Genomic DNA, 21,480 nt, shown 5'->3' with positions numbered 1-21,480 from the left:
TCAGGTAATGTGAGAAGTAAGTGAAATTGTTGACATTGTACTATACCTAGATTTCTTATCTTTGCATCATGAATCGTGGTATGTGTTAAAGGGGCCCACTGAGACTCTTTTGCCCGGGGCCCACGAAAACCTGGAGCCGTCCCCGTGTGCATGACACTTCAGGAATCTTATTCACTTTTTGGATAATAGGAAATCCTTCAGGTTTTGTGACAAAACTTTGCAGAAAGAAATGCAATAAAAATGCAAAATGTGCACATACCCTATAAGTGACAGAAATATCTGATAAAATCTGCATTCAAAATCGGCCATTGATTTTTTTTGCAGATTTTGATGCAGATTTGAAGCTGATCAATTGTAAATCAGAAGTGAGACAGGATTCTGATGGTTAATTTAAATTAAAAAAAATGTATATGGAAATAAGAAACACAAATACTAGTAACTTCAGCATGATGTTTTTATTGCACCAGTAATGGCAACAAATATATCACATGCATAAGCTGTAATGCATCTTATCTACACAGTCTGTACACAGCTATAAATATTCATCTAAAAACATAATTTACAATTACTATAAGAAATTTAAATAAAGGTTTTACATATCTATTTTAGAAAAAGATTTCAGGCACACATACTTGGAATTATCCAGTGCGGTTGAGCAATTTGTCATCAACAGCCAGACTGCTCGCAGGCACCACATTATTCTCCACCGACCCACTGCTGTATTCTTATCCGAATGTTTCCCCCGTAAAAGCCAATTAAGACCAGTTCATAATTGGGAACAAGTGTTCATTAGAACGCTCGGTCGCTAATTATCGGCTCATACAAAAATTCAAGCAAACAGATCATTCATGCCAGAATTAAAATCATTGTTCTTGGCTACACATCATCCCGTGTAAACAGGTCACGTGCTGCCGATGACAATAATATTCTATGTGCGCAGAACAATTGGATTAACAATCATTCTGTGCGCATAGAATTCTATTGGGCCTCTATAAACAGGACACTAAACAATCGCCTTTTAAAATGCACCTTAAAAAAGAAATGTCAACGGGTCAAAAAATGTCCAATTATTGCTTTTATTTTATCTTGCTGCTCACCCAAGTATTTGTTTTTAATCCACCATAGAGTTCCAGAGATATCATATGAACCTTTTATTTAGGACTAATTTTTCTGATCTTTACAAGGGGCATGGCCCACAGGATTCTCATGGGTGTGGCCCACAGGATTCTCAGGGGCGTGGCCCACAGGATACTCAGGGGCGTGGCCCATAGGATTTTTGGGGGCGTGTCTTTAGGCTCCTCCACATAAATACAATATCAGACACATCTCTTTGCAAAGAGCATAAAAATTAGGACTGCAAAAAAAGGCCCCTATCTCTGGAACCGTAAAAAAGAAAAACAATGGAAGCGGGAATAAAATAAGAGCAAAAACTGCCCATTTCTGACCTTGTTATAGGCCCCCCTTTAAATGTCTGTTCTTACCAAATCAGTGGTGAACTGACATCATTGTCGTATTCTGTAGAGATTTCCATAAATTTGAGGGCAAAATTAGTTTTCTTGCCATTAAAAGTAAAAGAAACCTTGGCAGAGCCTCCAACTGAACAGCCGGCATTGTGGGCATAAGCTAAGGCTACTTTCACACATCCGGTGTGTGGGGTCCGGCGGCGTGCGGATCCGGCCTGCAGCGGTGACACCGGATGTAGATGTGGCGCCTGATGCGGCTTGAACAACATTTAAAGGAGCCGCAGGAGAAATATATGCTGCATCGGGGGACGAGAGAGTCAGCCGCAGAAAAGTATGTATGTATGTATGGAGAGAGAGAGAGAGAGAAGCTCGCCGGGCACATGTGGGGTTAAAACTCACAGTGTCCGGGCATGCGCTCTTTAAAAAGCCATTTTGGCACTGTAAAAAACCGTTGCAGGGAACGTTTTTTGCTGACGCCGCACGGCGCATGTTTGCCGTATCCGGCAAAAAAAGGAGGCACCGCATGTCCATCCGGCACGATGCGGCGATCATTACATTCTATGTGACAAAACCTGATCCGATTCCGGATCCGGTTTTACACTTTTCGCTGCATCGTGCCGGATTTAAAAAGACTGTTGTGTGAAAGCAGCCTAAGCGACCGTTCACTTTGTTCATTTATGATCAAAAGATCAAGGTGGCTCTTTATACACCACATCCGTAAACTACACCCTTCCTTAGATGATACCAACAGGGTCGGTCTCGTATAAGGTATTGGTGCCCGGCTAAGGTCCGGGACGCCAACAGATGAAAAGAAAGACAAAGCATGTGTCCATCTCCATTCGGGACGATAAATCCAATAGATGCCACATGGCATACACTTGACACTATATTTCAGATTAATATTGAAAAATATTTTATATTATGGAAAATCGCGAGACACTAAAAAATTCACATACTACATCAATAAATAGGGTAACAAAGTGATTCCAAATTATGGGTCATATTTTAACATGAGCAAATTATGTAGTGAATGGACCAATGTCTTATATAAAGCACCTCAAGGACACAAGAATACTCTTACAATGACTAGCTATATGTATGAACCTCTTTTTCTCTCGCATTAAGGTGCTCCGGAGCACTTAGAGCCCCCTGTATTTTTACATTTGAACACTCAAACTTTCAACTGGTGGCGGTTCTCCTCCAGACCTTATCACTTAACTCATGAGGATCTGCTCTCTATATTATAAACCTATAAGTCACTACCTCCTGAAAAATCAACTGACTCATCTCCTGCTGTTGTGAACATTTACTTCGCCCCTTGAGTTTAGTAATTAGCAATGATCAGCTTGAGATTCCGCTACTCCCTTCATGACGTTCCTGATTCCACCCTGTGCAAAACTTTGTGCAAAATGCAGGATACTTATATTAAATCTGTCATCCTCTCCTTTTCAATACCCTACATGTTTTGTTTTTTTTAGTTATTTTAAGTTTCTATATAAATGTTATAAGCATGCATACGTTATGACTTATTATTGAAAAATGTGTCAATTGTGATAAAATTATATATGTTTTCCATTTTCTGCGTTTTTACTTTTTATACAGTACATGATTATTTGCAAGTCTTCTCTGTTACTTGTCAGCTTCAATAGTCTTATGTTGTTGGGTTATATGCTCCACTCGTAGTTAAATGAGTGGTCACTTTCTCCTTCAAGGTCAACATCATCATCTCTACATGCTATGAAAAGACTTACATTTTATAGGATTTTCTTCAGCATAATCACAAAGATGGAGCTAATTTTGTTAAAAACAGTTATTAGACAGGTGTCAGTTTAGTAAGTGCCCAGCATGGTGGAGCATAGAGGTCCACTTGACCTTCATGACTAATACCGGATTGAACGGGCATCCCAAAGACCCAACTACCAAGTACACATTTTGGAAAAGTCTAATGCCTGGGAGTTGCACAAAGTTTGTAACTCTTGGTCCTCATGGTGAAGACCACTTCTGGAGTGAGGTCCAAGTCATCCGTACTCATTCCTGGAGGAGGTGTGAATGTGAACTTCTGCAGCAATCCAATGATGAAAATAAATAGCTCCATTCTGGCAAGGCTTTCTCCAGCACACACTCTGCGCCCTATGGATACAGAAAAAAAGTCAGATTATGGGATTGGTAAATCACAACAGAACTGGATCCTCAACAAGAGGAGCTTTCTGCACACTCCTTTATTATTGAGCTCAGTATATAATCAGTATACAGTAAGCTCCTGAGCTTCCTCTAGTGTTGACTGAAGTCAGTCAGAATTATATCATCTAATTATTTTTATGGCTCCAGTTCATCAAAATGAGATCTAGAAAACTTTGATACGTCTAAAAATGTTGTGACTTTCCGAGCTCACACACCAATTTTGCCCAGCTTTACCAAAATGGGGGGCAGAATGGGGGTGTGACATCACGGTTCGTCACATTAGGCCAGAAATCTTACTCCAGTCACGGACTGGAGTAAGATATGCGGCGAGGCACACAGCACTTTTCCGATGAGCCAGTTTCATTAAGATTTTGTCTGACTCCAGCATGGCCCCTCAGTATGAACAATGCCAAAATATTTTCAGGGAATTTTGGAGCTTTGATCAGAAAAAAACGTTTTCTCACTGCTATAGAGGTATATTTGGAAATTAATTAGCAAAACTTTAGTTGCAACAATAGTAAGTTATTGCAATCTACTCACCTTTGGAGAAAGGATAAAATGCATCTTTTTTCAAAAACTTTCCATCAGCATCCAAGAAATGATTAGGGTTAAACTGTTTGGGGGTCTCCCATTGGGTTTCATCAACGTGAACAGAAGCCCAGAGTGGAATCACTGTGGTTCCCTAAAATATAGAATGACAGATGTGTTTCACGTACTTCACACTTCTTGCAAATATAATAATCGCTAGTGGGATTCCAGCTATTCCCTCTATGCTAACTGTACTTAACAGAGGCGGCCGTAAATGTCTTTCTTCTGTTTTTCATGGGCACCGTGGAAATTTGAATTCCTCTTGACAAATGTTTTAGATTAATTTATTCTACTCACTTATATAGCACCATTAATTTCCACTGCGCTGTGCAGAAACATTACTGTACAAAATAGAGATTGCAGACGGCACCGCTATTACCAGATGTCCGCTGGTGGTGTATGTCTGGCAGTCAGCTGTCGTCCTGAGCTCCCGGGTGCTTGACCTCGCAGCGATCAACTCATTGAATCCTTGTAGAGGAAAGGTCGCACTCAACAGGATAAAATGTGACACATTTATTGACATATAATTACATGTCAGGTAGGAGTGGAAAAACAAGAGTGCTCACAAGCTGACAATGGCCGTTTCGCGCTGCTCGGACCCGTGGAAGTGCTAGAGCAGTGCGAAACGGCCGTTGTCAGCTTGTGAGCACTCTTGTTTTTCCACTCTGACCTGACATGTAATTATATGTGAATAAATGTGTCACATTTTATCCTGTTGAGTGCGACCTTTCCTCTACAAGGATTCAATGAGACACATTACTGTACATTGGGACTATCAATCTACATTCCCTATCAGTGTTGTCCGTGGTGGGATTTGAACCCAGTACACCAGTGCTGCAAAGCAACAGTGCTAACCATTAAGCCAATGTACTGAATATGTAGTCCTCCATACTCATAAGCTGTGTATAACCCCGCCTCCACAACTGATTGGCAGATTTATGCCTATGCACAGTGTACACAGAAAGCTGCCAATCAGTGGAGTGGGCAGGGTTATACAGAGCTCAGCATTCAGAGAACTGGTAGGCTATGTTCACATGTGCATTGGAAATCCTGTTTAAGAAACTCTGATCTGGAGAAAAGTACTGAACAAAGTAGTCCAACATGCTGCTCTATTTTGTCAAGATAGTCCCGCACAGTGACCCCCTGTGAGCATCGCATGTTTTCCTGTGGGCCAGTCCGAGCCTGCCCCTATACCATTTCCAGCTGTACAGTTCCCTCCATTAAAATAACAGACTCGCGATGTCTCAGACATACAGAGCGCCAATATAATTGTTAATTATATTGGTCTCCCCATACCAGTGCCAGCCACAGAGGTTCCCTATAATAGTGTTAGATGCACAGTGTCTCCATAAGTGTCCCACATACATGACATTGCCCCTGTGCTATTGCCAGCCACACAGTTTCTCTAGAACTGTACCCAAATATTGCCTGTCTCGCAATTCCATCATAAAAGTTCAAGGTACGCAGTGTCCCATAACAGTGCAAGGCACTGTCTTCCATAGAAAAGGCTGGATATACAGTACAGTTTTCACTAGACAAGTGCCAGACACAGTGTCTCATACCAGTGGCATACATATAAAGCCCTTTATAACAGTGGCAAAGATACAAAGTCCCTTATAACAATGGCAGACATACAGTACTCCTCAAACAAATAGCAGATATACAGTGCCCCTCATAACAGTGGCAGACACACAGTAATCCTCGTAAAAAAGGCAGAGATATTTCACCCATCATACCATTGGCAGACATACAGCGCCCATCATACTAGTGGCAGACACACAGTACTCCTCATAACAGTGGCAGACATACAGAGTCACTCATATCAGAGGTAGACATACATTGTCACTCATATCAGTGGCAAGCATACTGTACTCTTCATACCAGAGGCAGACATACAGTGCCCCTCATTCCAGTGGCAGACATACAGTGCCCATCATACCAATGGCAGGCAAACCGTGCACCGCATAACAATGACAACATATAGTGCCCCTCATTACATTGGAAACATACAGTGCCCTCATAACAGTGGCAGACATACAGAGTCCCTCATACCAGGGCGGACATACAGTTTCCCTTATACCAGTGGCAAACACACTGTACTCCTCATAACAGTGGCAGATGTACAGTTTTCCTCATAACCATGGCAGACATACAATGTCCTTCATATTATGGCAGATGTACATTTACCATCATACCTGTGGTAGACACACTCTACTTCTCATACCAGTGGCAGACATACAGTGAGCCTCATAACAGTGGCAGGCATACAGTGGCCCTCATACCAGTGGTAGACATACAGAGCTCTCACACCAGTGGCAGACATACAGTGCTCTCATACCAGTGGCAGACATACAGTGCCCATTATATCAGTGGCAGACATATGGTGCCCCTCATCACAGTGGCAACATACAGTGCCCCATGTTGACATTGACTGTTATAGATCTGAAGTGTACAGTATAGCACTGAATGAACAGTAATAGTATCACCACCAATAAAGGTTTAGAGATTAAGTAAAGTTATAATCCGGGTTACTTGAATAGTGAAACAATTTGGATAACGCTTACATTAGGTTTTTGTCACGTGCCCCTTCCTGAGTGACACGGCCAGCAGGCCAGTAACTGATACAACAGGACGCGGCACGTGTGATTGTCCTATGTGACGCAGCCCGCAGGCCGTTAACTAATACAATAAGACATAGGGGAAAAGGGGAAACCTGGGTAACAATAACAATGGTGGCCCTGCGATAGGGAATAAAGACGTGGAGACCTCCTGCACTCCCCTGAGTCAGTGTCTCTACACTCCTAACGTTCCCTAGGCCGGTTCCGCACCGGGTGATGATCAGGAACCTCAAAACCCTAACTCACCCTGCACCTAAACCCTTGCTAGGGAATTGGTCGGTGCGGAAACTAATCCCACCACTGCACTAAACACACATAAGGAAAAGTGACAAAACAGGGGAAACACCACTTAGCTTTGCTCTGTTGCTTATGCACCATAGTGCAGCCTTGGAGCAACCAGAGTCCACCACCTCCATGCAGCTGTCCAGAAGCGGAGTCCCGCAAATGAGTCCAGCTTTTCTGCCAAAAAGTCCAGCATGCTTGAGTCCAGCTCTCAGCAACCAAGTCCAGCACCGTGAGTGCAGTTCTACACGGCAACTGCCACTCCACCAAGCCATGCAGGCACTCCTTGCTGGCACCATCGCTGCGACTCCACCACGCCATGCCAGCACTCCTTGCAGACACCATTGCTGGCTCCACCAATCCACTCTAGGACTCTCTCTGAGCTGCCTGTGACTCTCCTTTAGCTCCATCCTTCACCCAGGCTTGCTTGCAAATGGATACTTTCACCAACAGTGATCAACACACCTGATACTCTCTTATAGAGCTACCACACCTGTTACATAATTACGTGCACAAACTAAGGTAAAGGTAACCAAAGTGCAATGACCCTAATGGCCACCGGGGGGGGGGAAACTACAACTGAAATCACCACAGTGCAATGACCCTAATGGCCACCGGGGGCAAAACCACCTTTGGCACACAGCCAAGGGAAAAAAAAAGGTTACTTTGTGCATATGCTCTGTCAGATCCAACCTGGATCGTGACAGTTTTGCAACACAATATTTGTTGCCAGGAAAAGAATTACCTTTGGTATAAAATAGTCTCGGAAATGCACATCGGTGGAGGTAGAATGTGGTAAATACTGGAAAATGCTAGCAAATCGCTGAACTTCATGGACTAAAGCCAAGCAGTATGGAAGGACTTTCTGGTCATCCCATCTAGGCAGACGCTCAAACCCAATCACGTTTTCAATTTCATCCTGAGCTTTTCCTGGAAAACATAAAATGTGATTTTCTTTTCATTTGTTGGCTTAACCTGCACTCGATCTTGTCTTTAGTGGGTCAACTTGTATTACTACTTACTCTGTATCTGAGGATATTTCATCATGAGCAGAATAGCCCACTGTATCGTCGTGGACGTGGTCTCCGTCCCACCAAGCATAAAATCAAATGCAGTAGCCAAGAAATTCCTTTCTGTGAAGAGTTTCTCTTTTTCATCTTCTACAATTTCCTAAAAGACGCAAAGACGTAAAATAGTGATATTACACTATTACACCATGACGTACATCTACAGGGGTCAGAGATAAAAGACATTTTCTTCCCTGCTTATTCTTGGCTTAAGAATAAGGAGAGCTTTCCTAATTATTGGTGAACAGTAATCTCTGCAATTTTATGGTGATGGTTCCCTTTAAAGCTCTTTACCCTTTCATCCTTCTGCACGAAGGCTTCGGCAAATGTCCTGAAAGAATCTTCACCTTTAACTTCTTTCGATTCGTTAAAGAGATCCTTCAAAATTTCATTTAGTTGATCAATCCGGTTCCTAACAAGTCGTGGTTCTTTTAAGAAAAATTTCAGCTTTGGGAAGACATTGTAAATCTAGAATAGGAAAATATCCAATGATATGGCTAAATATCATGAATCTACGAATACTGTAGTGTATAAGGCTAAATGACAGAAAACAGTTCTGGAGGGAATTATAGGGGTTGGCCCACGAACAAAGTACATTTTAATCAATAGCTCTTGGAATGATAATAAGTTCCACATTTTAATGTGTTAAAAAATGTTCCTGTGCTGACATAATCTTATAAATGTGCCCTTGCTACGTATTGTGTAATGGGTGTGCCTGACCATGCCAACCATTAGCACATGCCACAAGGAAGAATAATTGTTTATGCAAACGACATAGCAGTAGCTTGCAATTGCTTCTTTCTGTGAGGTAAAATATTTCCCTGCCTGTTTTATCACAGGACTGAGTCTTTTTGTCATGTCTCAAGCTCTCTGAAATCATCATAAATCAAGTCAGTGAAGTAGGAGCCTTTAAGCTCACGTCTTTAACTTGATTTATGATGAAGTCAGAGAGCTGGAGTCGCGACAGAAACACTCACTCCTGGGATAAAACAGGCAGGGAAATGTTTTACCTCACCTAAAGCAGTAACTGCAAGCCACTGCTATGTCATCTGTTTAATTACTTATTTATTTCCTGCTCAAGAATTATGGTCAGTGCCAACCATGATCCTGTATGGTCAGACACAGCCATTTATAACATTATCTTAGTACAGGGACTTTTTTTTAACAAATCTGTTATGAATGAGTCACCGAGGAGGAAAAACAAAAACAAGCTAAGCCACAGAAAACCAGAGAGGTTGGTAACTAAGCGGATTGCAGACCCCTGATCCTGTTGTGAGTTCATTTTTCCCTTCACCATTGAGGTCTGATGAACTCCCTCCTCTGGTGAAGGAAGGTAGTGAGGCTGATTATCAAACACCTGGGCAGCTAGATGATGACTGGGTGGCTGGAATTGAGGACTGGATATAAGGCTGCCGACGCCCTTCTTCCTGGCTGGTGATTTTCCTGCTGGATTCTTGGAGACCAGTCTGATTCCTGCATCTCAAAGCTAAGTTTTTCTGCTCTACTTTGTACTCTTCAGTTTTGTTTTTGTTTTGCCTTGTTTTTTGGGAGTTCTGCCATCCCCGGCCGGGGGTGAGCTGAATTCCATTTTTGTCTCTGATCTGTTGATCTTTTGCTCTGTCTTCAGAATATACCTGAGTGCTGATATAGTCTTTTGAAGCCTAGCGACTTCAGGGCCTGTTTTTCCTATCAGTCAGTTGGCTCATTTTGATAGGGTTTTTGCGGATGGCAGACAGCAGCTTTCCTATCCTGTCCTATGTAGTTAGCTTGGGCCCCATCATTTGCTCAACCTATCTTTCTATCTGTGTTAGTGTTTTCATCTTGCTTCACTGTCATTATATGTTGGGGGCTGCCTATTGCTTTGGGGTCTGCTCTGGGGCAGTTTAGTTTTTCCCCTTTCTGTCTTTAGGCTATGTAGTTTTCCGGCTGTGATCGAGGGGTCTAGGGCACCGTAGGAACCCCCCACGGCTACTGCTAGTTGTTGTGGATAGGTCCAGGGATCTGCAATCCGATAGCTGCCAACCTCTCTGGTTTTTCTGGACTTAGCTGGTATTTTGTTTTTTCCTCCTTCGGTGACTCATCATAACATGATCCTATCCACACAACTAGCAGTAGCCGTGGAGCGTACTTGCGATGATTCTAGATGCCTCGTCACAGCCAGAGAACTAAATAAGCCTAAAGCAAGAAAAGGGGAAATCTAAACTGCCCAAACATGTATTGTTGGTGAGACAAGATGAAAGCACAAACACAGATAAAAAAAATAGGCTGAGCAAACGATGGGGCCCACACTAACTAGAAAGGACAGTAAAGGAAAGATGCTGTCTGCAATCACGCACAAAACCCTGCCAAAAAATGTCCAACACTTTCTGATAACAAAAACCCTGAAGTCGCTAGACTTCAATTCCCTATATCAGCACTCTGGTATATTCTGAAGACAGAGCAAAAAGAGACCAATCTGATCAGGGACAAAAGGCAAACTGGCATAAACAGAGACATAAGAATGGAAATTCAGCACAGCCCCAGCAGGGGCTGGCTGACCACAAAAAACTGAGTAAACCAGACCAAATCTCATGTGAAAAAATAGCAGTGCACACTTAGCTTGAGAAGGCAGGAACAGAACTGGAAGCCAGAACCTCAGGGCAGGAAAAAATCACCAGCACAAAATTAGGGAGTCGGCTGTCTTAAATCCTGATGTCCACTCACAGTCCTCCTCCTCAGGTGGCAGGTCTCTGCCATTTAGATCAGCTTCCTTACCTACTGTCTCCACTAGAGGGAGCCCGGATGGAGAACTCACGACTCCTCTGTCAACCCAGCCAGCTCCACCACCCTCACCAGAAGCCAGAGGTAAACCAGAAAATGAGTTCACAACACAAATCCATCTTGATTCTAAGATCTATTGAGTAAAATGTACTTTATTCATTGGACAACCATTTTAAGTCATTGGCTTGTGCAACTGAACCAACCCACAAAGAGTCACCACCCCAGAAAATGTATGCATTAAGTTTAGTATAAGTGCTCAATTCCTCCCAAACCCTCCTGTGCTACTTTCACCACCCCCATCCTAATCAGTGCTTCCATTCAGTAGTATGAATATTGATCTAATTATATGAGAACCCTATGTACTTAGCCTTCAGAATAAGTCTAGAAAGAACACCGTGAGCATAACTCAAGATGGCGCTACGGTTAGGTTCCCAAACCGTTAAAGCAACAAATATAAACCTAGCACTCAACTTAAACGTATTTGCAAGGCGGTTTATTGTAGTACACGAAAAAAGACGTTTCGGTCAATGTGACCTTCTTCAGTTACGTGTGGTATGTAGATTGTGTAGAGCTTATAGGCATCTATCAGAAAGGACGATGGTACTTTAAGCGTTGAGGAGAATAATCTCTCTAAGGTAATGAGCTTGTCAGTATATAGGAGAGGGGCAAACGTGCCTCCAGATGCGGTGTGATGGCCGGTGGACACCCATCGTCCTTTCTGATAGATGCCTAGAAGCTCTTTACAATCTATATACCACACGTAACTGAAGAAGGTCACATTGACAGAAACGTCTTTTTTCGTGTACTACAATAAACCGCCTTGCATATACCTTTAAGTTGAGTGCTAGGTTTATATTTGTTTCAGAATAAGTCTGTCCTCTGACTGTGTATACTACATATTTGCCTCTATATATCCATATCTCGCACCTGTTTCTATGGTGTTACCCCATGTCCTGACCTGAGTTCTATCTTTGTCTTTATCTGGTGTATAATTTATTTACTAATCACTATTTTCAGTGATATTGGTGTACATTACCTTTGCTGGCGGAGTACCAGTGTTGATAACAAGCTCATCCATGATGGTTATCATCTTCTGAAATGTTGGGTTATTATAGTCAAATCGTCTCCCAAATAACATCCCAAAAGTTATGTTAGGGGCAGCAAGATAAAGAATTTTCTTATCAAAAGGTTTACCTGGAATATACCATGTGAAATAACATTACCGAACAGACATATAAAATACATTCTCAAAATGCACAGAAAACCCCCCAAAATATATGGCTTAGCAAAAGCACTGCTTGGATCATGTAATTGTCCCAGTAAATTCCTGACTGTAGGCAATGAGTTAATTATAACCACAGTGATATATGGTCAATGTTTATAGTCATTTATTGGTCAGCACATGCCAACAAAACTCAAGGATTGGTAGATCACCACTGAAGAACATGGGACCCCCATGTAAAGTGTGTATACAGGAGAAGGGTCAACGCTTCGACACCACAGTGTCCTGTATGAAACTGACACCACTCACCATTATAAGACTGAATAGCTGTACTTAGAAACTGTAGCTCATCGATAATCCTGCCTTCAATGGGTTTCTTCCCCATCCCAAGATCTCTTAATATGGAAAGCATAAATCTTCGAGTTATTTTCCATATTTCTCCATTGGAGAAGACCACTCCTAGAAGAGAAAAAATGATAACATTTGCAGTTATGGCGCAGTTGAGTCATATGTTTTGCAAGATAATTCAATTTTTCATTCATTTCTTGGATACTTGGCATAAAGGTCAGTCCTTACAACTAATCTGTGACCTTTGCACAGAGGAAGCCTTCCCTTTTATTACTGGATTATTTTCAATAAATGGATTTTCTAACTCGAGTGAAATTTTTGCAGTCATTTTATTTGCCAAATTGTGATGGTGTACAATGTGCATACTGTCAGGATTCTCCTGTATCACGTGACAAATTGTGACTGTGTGCGATGTGCATACTGTCAGGATTCTCCTTTATCACATGACCACCAGAATGCGATTTTCATACTTGGGGTCACATGCCGACTAGGTTCTTATCCTCTCCTCTCAGTGTTCTTAGTAGCAATATGTGTTGCCTTTATGGTATGTGTACCTTGTTCCCATCACCTGTTCTCGGATGTGGGACTAATCTGATTTTATTATGCAGAGGGCTAGACTGCAAGGAGCAAAATCGTGGCACAATCATGGCACAAAGCCACCACAGCCATGCTTGCTAATGCTGGAGATTACGTGCGTGAAGCCGTGAACTCCAATTCTCAAGTAATTCTAGGCTAAAATGACTTGAGATTAGAGTCAGTAATGAGGGGTCATAGAGGAGCGCTTAGGAAGCAACCCAGGGACAGACAAGGATGCCAGGTCTCCACCGCAGCTCCAGTCGAAAACCTCTGATGGAGGATAGGAGCAATGAGAATATCGAAACCGTCTTAGGAGCGCAGGAAAGAGACTCAGACCAGAGATGGGGTTAAACCACAACACGTTTCGGCGGAGGATCCGTCTTCATCAGGTGGAGGTGTTTATGGTTTAACCCCATCTCTCATCTGAGTCTCTTTCCTGCGCTCCTAAGACCGTTTTCCGTATTCTCAAAATGACTTGAGAGGCTTACTTACCATGATTCATCTGAAAGTCATCAGCAATACGGATTGGACCACGATTTCCAAAATCATAATTGGCTGTGACAAGAGCCTCTTTATTGGCTTCGTACCCAACCAGAACCACCGCTTTCGCAGAGCCCAAATGGAAGGTGAAGAACGAACCGTATTTCTTTGCAAGCTGTAAAAGAATAATATATTATTGAAACGCATCTAATCACAACCAAATAAAAACTGTTGTTCCACTGCAGACATGGACATTTTACTCGAAAGCCTCAATCCGTCCAGAGTGCGTAATACTTGGCATTCTATCTTCCATTATGGATGCCTCCGAACCTAACAAGTCCAATATGCCCCCTTGGCCAACAAAGTTATCCCTCTACTCCCCTGTCCCCCTAAAAGAATACACAAGAGACTCAAGGCTGGAAAAAAATTGTCAGCAGATAAAATACAAAAGAACTTTAGGGAATTATCTTTTTAACAAATTAACAAACATATCTATATACATATTAAGAAACAGCAGGTTCCTTGGACCTTTAAGGACCTGGCACCCACCATTATTCCAAAAACATGATGGCTTTGACCCCAGCTGTCAACATCTGCTTCGGAGCACTATATGCCACCACATGTGGTCACCCTATTGCTCCATAAAGAACTCCAATTAGTATTTTTATAAAACCTCTAAAAAATGAAGTGTCGTCTCATACACTAATCCTAGCTAGACTTTCTAGTTTCGGGTTTATTAAAGGTTAAAATTGCAAAGTACTGGTAAAAACGTGCAATTTTTCAAATTTTGTTCCTAAAAAAAAATCATCTCAAGAATGGAGGGAATTTTAATTCCATAGTTTAATACTCGTTGCCTAGGTTTTCGGCCGCCTCAAAGTGGTTGGTTTCCCAGGTGTGGAGTGTGCACTTGAGAGTTCTGCTCTGAAGGTAGCCAGATGGCTGGATCTCCAGGAATGACCAAGTCTCTAGTCTGAACTGTCAAATTTCAGGAGTGCCCTGTTTCCGCACAAAGTTAAATGCAGCACCAATTTAAACAATACCACCTTAAAGGATAACCATTAATTAATTTATATTTCATAAATCAATACTAGACATGAAAATCGGCGACTTTGTGATATATCTTATAAGAAAAATCTGCTTCTTTCTCTGATTGGATGGATCCACCATTCTCAATTTACAAGTAAAATCTGTATTCAGTGAAGACATATTTTCACATTACGGAAAAAAAAAGGAGATGACAGTTGGTGCTTATAAGATTCTATGGAGAGGGAGGAGCTAGAGACAGACATTCTACTTCAAGTTTCTCTTATTGTCCAGTCCTGCTCCACTGTCCATAAAGTTTCCATGCATGGGGACAGAAATAGGACTGATTTTAAGCTTCGTGATCAAAAGTAAAATGATTGTTTTACCTTACCTCCATAAAAGTGATGTCTTGCCTTCTTATGTCCAGTATGTGCAGGTTACCAATGAAGGGGAGTGGGGTTGGTCCCGGTGGGAAATGATAAATCTTTCTTTTAGTAAAGCTCAGTAGGATCTTCACAACCATCATGACGACCGTGGAGAGAAGGAAAAGCGTTACTGCTCCTGAGGCCATGGTGCATCTACTGGTTGGAGAAGTCGCTCTTAGGCATTTAGGAAAGTTCCCCAGACTTAAATATTGTCCCTCCGTAGCTGAAGTCCTCCCTGAGCAAACAGCATTTCTGGACCTGATGTGTTATTCTATTGAAGAGATAAAGCAAGGAGACTCGATTGGTTGGCAAAGTTTCAGTCACTTGATAAATGAACAATATTTCTCAACATGTATACTCAGCCTATTATTGCCAATGCCAAGGGTCAAATAATACAGTGCTTAAAGGGCTATTCCCATCTCCAAGATCCTATCCCAATATGTAGTAGGTGTAATAATAGTAATAATATTAGCAAACACCTCCAATTAGAAATGTAGTATAGTTTATCTGATTCGCTATGTCTCTTTCCTCATGTGCAGGCATTGCAGGACCTTAGGTACCCATGGATACGACCACTGATACAGTGACAGCTAGTTGCTAGTGGTCATAACCATGGATGCCTAAGGTCCTGCAATGCCTGTAGTGACATAGTGAATCAGAAAAACTATACTGAATTTCTAATTGGAGGTACTTGCTAATATTATTATTATTGTACCTACAAAGGTATGAGATGTTGGAGATGGGAATACCCCTTTAATGTATTCATCGATTGTAAGCATAGAAATGAATCTTCATAGACATGCATCTAATGAGGAAAAAAATAATTACCGTATTTTTCTGTCTAGGACTTGTTCACAAGCTGCGTTTTTTTTTTCTTAAGCACTTTTTCAAAATCAACATTTTACAGTGCAAGAAAAGTAAATGAGATCTCTGAAACTTTATGCTCGCGCCGCTTATTTTTTCCTTGTGGATTTGACCCATCAATGCGTTTTTGAATTCCTTCAGCGTTTTTCACTTAATCAAATGAATGTATAAAAGACACAATGCTGGAGGGCAGCAATTGTTTAGGCTGTGTCATCCATAAACTAGGTAAAAGAGGGTCGGTAAGGCAGCTCAGTGATGAGTCTCATGCAGGGCCGGTAAGGCAGCTCAGTGATGAGTCTAATGCAGGGCCAGTAAGTGAGCTCAGTGATGAGTCTCATGCAGGGCCGGTAAGGCAGCTCAGTGATGAGTCTAAAGCAGGGCCAGTAAGACAGCTCAGTGATGAGTCTCATGCATGGCCGGTAGGGCAGCTCAGTGATGAGTCTCAAGCAGGGCCGGTAAGGCAGCTCAGTAATGAGTCTCATGCAGGGCCGGTAAGGCAGCTCAGTGATGAGTCTCATGCAGGGTCGGTAAGGCAGCTTAGTGATGAGTCTCATGCAGGGCCGGTAAGGCAGCTCAGTGATGAGTCTCATGCAGGGTCGGTAAGGCAGCTCAGTGATGAGTCTAATGCAGGGCCAGTAAGACAGCTCAGTGATGAGTCTCATGCATTGCCGGTAAGGCAGCTCAGTGATGAGTCTCAAGCAGGGCCGGTAGGACAGCTCAGTGATGAGTCTCATGCAGGGTCGGTAAGGCAGCTCAGTGATGAGTCTAATGCAGGGCCGGTAAGACAGCTCAGTGATGAGTCTCATGCAGGGCCGGTAAGGCAGCTCAGTGATGAGTCTAATGCAGGGCCAGTAAGACAGCTCAGTGATGAGTCTCATGCAAGGCCGGTAAGGCAGCTCAGTGATGAGTCTCAAGCAGGGCCGGTAAGGCAGCTCAGTGATGAGTCTCATGCAGGGCCGGTAAGGCAGCTCAGTGATGAGTCTCATGCAGGGTCGGTAAGGCAGCTCAGTGATGAGTCTCAAGCAGGGCCGGGAAGGCAGCTCAATGATGAGTCTCAAGCAGGGCCGGGAAGGCAGCTCAGTGATGAGTCTCATGCAGGGCCGGTAAGACAGCTCAGTGATGAGTCTCATGCAGGGTCGGTAAGGCAGCTCAGTGATGAGTCTAATGCAGGGCCGGTAAGACAGCTCAGTGATGAGTCTCATGCAGGACCGGTAAGGCAGCTCAGTGATGAGTCTCAAGCAGGGCCGGTAGGACAGCTCAGTGATGAGTCTCATGCAGGGTCGGTAAGACAGCTCAGTGATGAGTCTAATGCAGGGCCAGTAAGACAGCTCAGTGATGAGTCTCATGCAGGGCCGGTAAGGCAGCTCAGTGATGAGTCTCAAGCAGGGCCAGTAAGGCAGCTCAGTGATGAGTCTCATGCAGGGTCGGTAAGGCAGCTCAGTGATGAGTCTCATGCAGAGTCGGTAAGGCAGCTCAGTGATGAGTCTCAAGCAGGGCCGGTAAGGCAGCTCAGTGATGAGTCTCATGCAGGGTCGGTAAGGCAGCTCAGTGATGAGTCTCAAGCAGGGCCGGTAAGGCAGCTCAGTGATGAGTCTCAAGCAGGGCCAGTAAGGCAGCTCAGTGATGAGTCTCATGCAGGGTCGGTAAGGCAGCTCAGTGATGAGTCTCAAGCAGGGCCGGTAAGGCAGCTCAGTGATGAGTCTCAAGCAGGGCCGGTAAGGCAGCTCAGTGATGAGTCTCATGCAGGGTCGGTAAGGCAGCTCAGTGATGAGTCTCAAGCAGGGCCGGTAAGGCAGCTCAGTGATGAGTCTCAAGCAGGGCCAGTAAGGCAGATCAGTGATGAGTCTCATGTCATCCACAACTGAGCACATTCTCTCAATGACCAGAACAACGCTTTGTGAGCTCTCCCATATAGTTCCCATGACTTTGAACTATTGTTATAATGCACATATTTGGTATCAATGCGTTTGTTGGTACTTGGCGTAACAAGAAAAAAAATTAAACAACCAAAGTTACTTTTTTTTTGGCTACCGCAGCATTGCAATAAAATGAAATAAGAGGTGGTCAAAACATTGCATCAACCTCAAAATAGTATCAGTAAAAAAGTCAGCTCAGTGTGCAAAAAAATAAACTTTCACCCTGACCCATTTCCCAAAAAATTGAAACCGTTCCTGATCTTGAAAAATGGCGACACAAGCAAAAAGTTTTTTTTTATACAAATTTCTGATTTTTTTCACCACTTAAATAAAAAAAAAAGCTATACATGTTTGGTATCTGCATAATCGTGCTGACCTAGAGAATCATATTCCCTGGTCAGTTTTATTATATACTGTAATTAACATAGTCAATAAAAAGTAAGGCTCCGGGGCCATAGTGCTTCTTCGCAGGCGTACTTATGTAGGGGATTGAAGTAGAATATCCCTTTGATGCCACCTCCCCATTAAGAAGTTCTAATATTAATATATTGTAAATGTTATACAGATATAATTATGCTCCAGTACTGCTACACTATTGTGTATTCCTGCCGTTTTCATTGGTACTGCCACATTATATGTGTTAACATGTTGTACATATTGTAATAGATTGTAGTGTATTTTGCTTGCATATTGATGTACAATATAAGTTTAGGGTAAGTCAGTGCATCCTTCAGGTTCAATAGTGGATGGCACTATTAGTATAAATTAGTTCATAGATATGGGTAAGCGTAGTTCTGTTGTGGGCCACTAGATGGGGGTATACTAGTGGGCCTTGTTAAGTATATGTCATGATCCATGCTGGATAGAGTTGAGCGATACCGTCCGATACTTCAAAGTATCGGATCGGAATGGATCGTCCGATCTTTAAAAAAGTATCAGTATCGCCGATTCCGATACCGGAAGTCCCATTCAAGTCTATGGGACTTCCGGTATCGGAATAAGAAAAACCCTGTTTTTGCCTTGTACAGCCTCTCTGGGGTCTGTACGGGCCTTTCGGGGGGCTGAGCCGGCCTGCCAGGGGGTCTGTGCAGGCTCCGGTGGTCTGTGCCGGCCTGCCGGGGGGCTGTGCCGGCCTGCCGGTGGTCTGTGCAGGCTCCGGTGGGCTGTGCCGGCCTGCCGGGGGGCTGTGCCGGCCTGCCGGGGGGCTGTGCAGGCTCCGGGGGGCTGTGCCGGCCTGCCGGGGGGCTGTGCCGGCCTGCCGGTGGTCTGTGCAGGCTCCGGGGGGCTGTGCCGGCCTGCCGGGGGGCTGTGCCAGCCTGCCGGTGGTCTGTGCAGGCTTCGGGGGTCTGTGGAGGCATCGTCCGATGGGACTACAAGTCCCATCGGGCGATGCCTGCTACCATGACAGTGATTGACACATTAGCCAATGATGGGACAGTAGTAGTCCCATCATCCGGCTAATGTGTTGAATGTAAAAAAAAAAAAAAAAATAAATAAATTACATGCTACATACATGCTACATACATACAACATGCATACTACATACATGCTACATTCATACTACATAAATACTACATGCAACATACATACTACATATATACTACATACATACTACATGCATGCTACATACATACTGCATGCTACATACATACTACATGCTACATACATACCACATATATACTACATACATACTACATGCATGCTACATACATACCACATACATACTATATACATACTACATACATACTACATGCATGCTACATACATACTACATGCTACATACATACCACATACATACTACATGCATGCTACATACATACTACATGCATGCTACATACATACTACATGCTACATACTACATATATACTACATGCATGCTACATAAATACTACATGCTACATACATACTACATATATACTACATGCATGCTACATATATACTACATGCATGCTACATACATACTACATGCTACATACATACTACATATATACTACATGCATGCTACATACATACTACATGCTACATACATACTACATATATACTACATGCATGCTACATACATACTACATGCTACATACATACTACATATATACTACATGCATGCTACATACATACTACATACATACTACATATATACTACATGCATGCTACATACATACTACATGCTACATACATACTACATATATACTACATGCATGCTACATACTACATGCTACATACATACTACATATATACTACATGCATGCTACATACATACTACATACATACTACATGCATGCTACATACATACTACATGCTACATACATACCACATACATACTACATATATACTACATGCATGCTACATACATACTGCATGCTACATGCATGCTACATACATACTACATACATACTACATGCTACATACATACCACATATATACTACATACATACAATACATTCATACAATACATACATAGACATACAGTACATATAACATAGAGTAACATACTTACCAATACTTGTCACATTGTTCCCCGAAGCCATTGTCTTTTCCGGAATAAATATTAACATAACAAACCACAAAAATACTCACCCACGATCCGAAGCAGTCCACGAGTGTGTCCCACGACGATCTTGGGTAGAGAACTGCAGCATCAGCTGATGCTGCCGTTCTCTACGGGCTGTAGGAATCCAATGACGAAAGGTAGGTATCCTTCCGCACTGTATTCCTCCGCCACTTAAAAAAAAAAAAAAGTCCCTAGTCTCACTTTATGCCATTGCTGTGTGGGAATTTCCCACGCAGCAATGGCATAAAGTGAGACTAGGGACTTTTTTGTTTTTTAAGTGGCGGAGGAATACAGTGCGGAAGGATACCTACCTTCCGTCATTGGATTCCTGCAGCCCGTAGAGAACTGCAGCATCATCTGATGCTGCAGTTCTCTACCCAAGATCGTCGTGGGACACACTCGTGGACTGCTTCGGATCGTGGGTGAGTATTTTTGTGGTTTGTTATGTTAATATTTATTCCGGAAAAGACAATGGCTTCGGGGAACAATGTGACAAGTATTGGTAAGTATGTTACTCTATGTTATATGTACTGTATGTCTATGTATGTATTGTATGAATGTATTGTATGTATGTAGTATATATGTGGTATGTATGTAGCATGTAGTATGTATGTAGTATGTATGTAGCATGCATGTAGCATGCAGTATGTATGTAGCATGCATGTAGTATATATGTAGTATGTATGTAGCATGCATGTAGTATATATGTAGTATGTATGTAGCATGTAGCATGTATGTAGTATGTATGTAGTATGTATGTAGCATGTAGCATGTATGTAGTATATATGTGGTATGTATGTAGCATGTAGCATGCATGTAGTATATATGTAGTATGTATGTAGCATGCATGTAGTATATATGTAGTATGTATGTAGCATGTAGCATGTATGTAGTATATATGTAGTATGTATGTAGCATGTAGTATGTATGTAGCATGTATGTAGCATGCATGTAGCATGCATGTAGTATGTATGTAGAATGTATGTAGCATGCAGTATGTAGCATGTATGTAGCATGTATGTAGTATGTATGTAGTATATATGTAGTATGTATGTAGCATGTAGCATGTATGTAGCATGTAGTATGTATGTAGCATGTAGTATGTATGTAGCATGCATG

The 21,480-nt window shown here is 42.5% G+C and overlaps 1 protein-coding gene across 1 annotated transcript; it reads right to left on the bottom strand.

Moving 5' to 3' along the window:
• Positions 1-440: 440 nt before the first annotated feature.
• On the bottom strand, positions 441-15,262 carry LOC141047820 (cytochrome P450 2W1-like). The gene is made up of 9 exons (XM_073543145.1): positions 15,000-15,262; positions 13,598-13,760; positions 12,491-12,640; positions 11,996-12,153; positions 8,494-8,667; positions 8,155-8,302; positions 7,878-8,062; positions 4,185-4,326; positions 441-3,593 (listed from the first exon to the last, which is right to left on the bottom strand). Exons 1-9 carry the CDS (start codon positions 15,177-15,179, stop codon positions 3,406-3,408), a joined length of 1,488 nt encoding a protein of 495 aa, XP_073399246.1. The 5' UTR covers positions 15,180-15,262; the 3' UTR covers positions 441-3,405.
• Positions 15,263-21,480: the final 6,218 nt, after the last annotated feature.

This window comes from Dendrobates tinctorius, unplaced genomic scaffold (genome assembly GCF_039654945.1).
Source record: "Dendrobates tinctorius isolate UK_male_01 unplaced genomic scaffold, ASM3965494v1 ptg000129l, whole genome shotgun sequence".
Taxonomy (NCBI): Eukaryota; Metazoa; Chordata; class Amphibia; order Anura; family Dendrobatidae; genus Dendrobates; species Dendrobates tinctorius.
The sequence above is the reverse complement of the archived record's forward strand: the minus strand, read 5'-3'. Positions and strand labels throughout refer to the sequence as shown.

What these genes read in the sequence shown, in the direction of transcription:
- LOC141047820 (XM_073543145.1), bottom strand. Translation starts at nt 15,179, where the DNA reads ATGGCCTCAGGAGCAGTAACGCTTTTCCTTCTCTCCACGGTCGTCATG. An exon ending in AAGACATCACTTTTATGGAG is followed by an intron (nt 13,761 to 14,999) that starts GTAAGGTAAAAC and finishes ATTCTTTTACAG; the next exon opens with CTTGCAAAGAAATACGGTTC. An exon ending in GAGACTATTTTATACCAAAG is followed by an intron (nt 4,327 to 7,877) that starts GTAATTCTTTTC and finishes TCTATATTTTAG; the next exon opens with GGAACCACAGTGATTCCACT.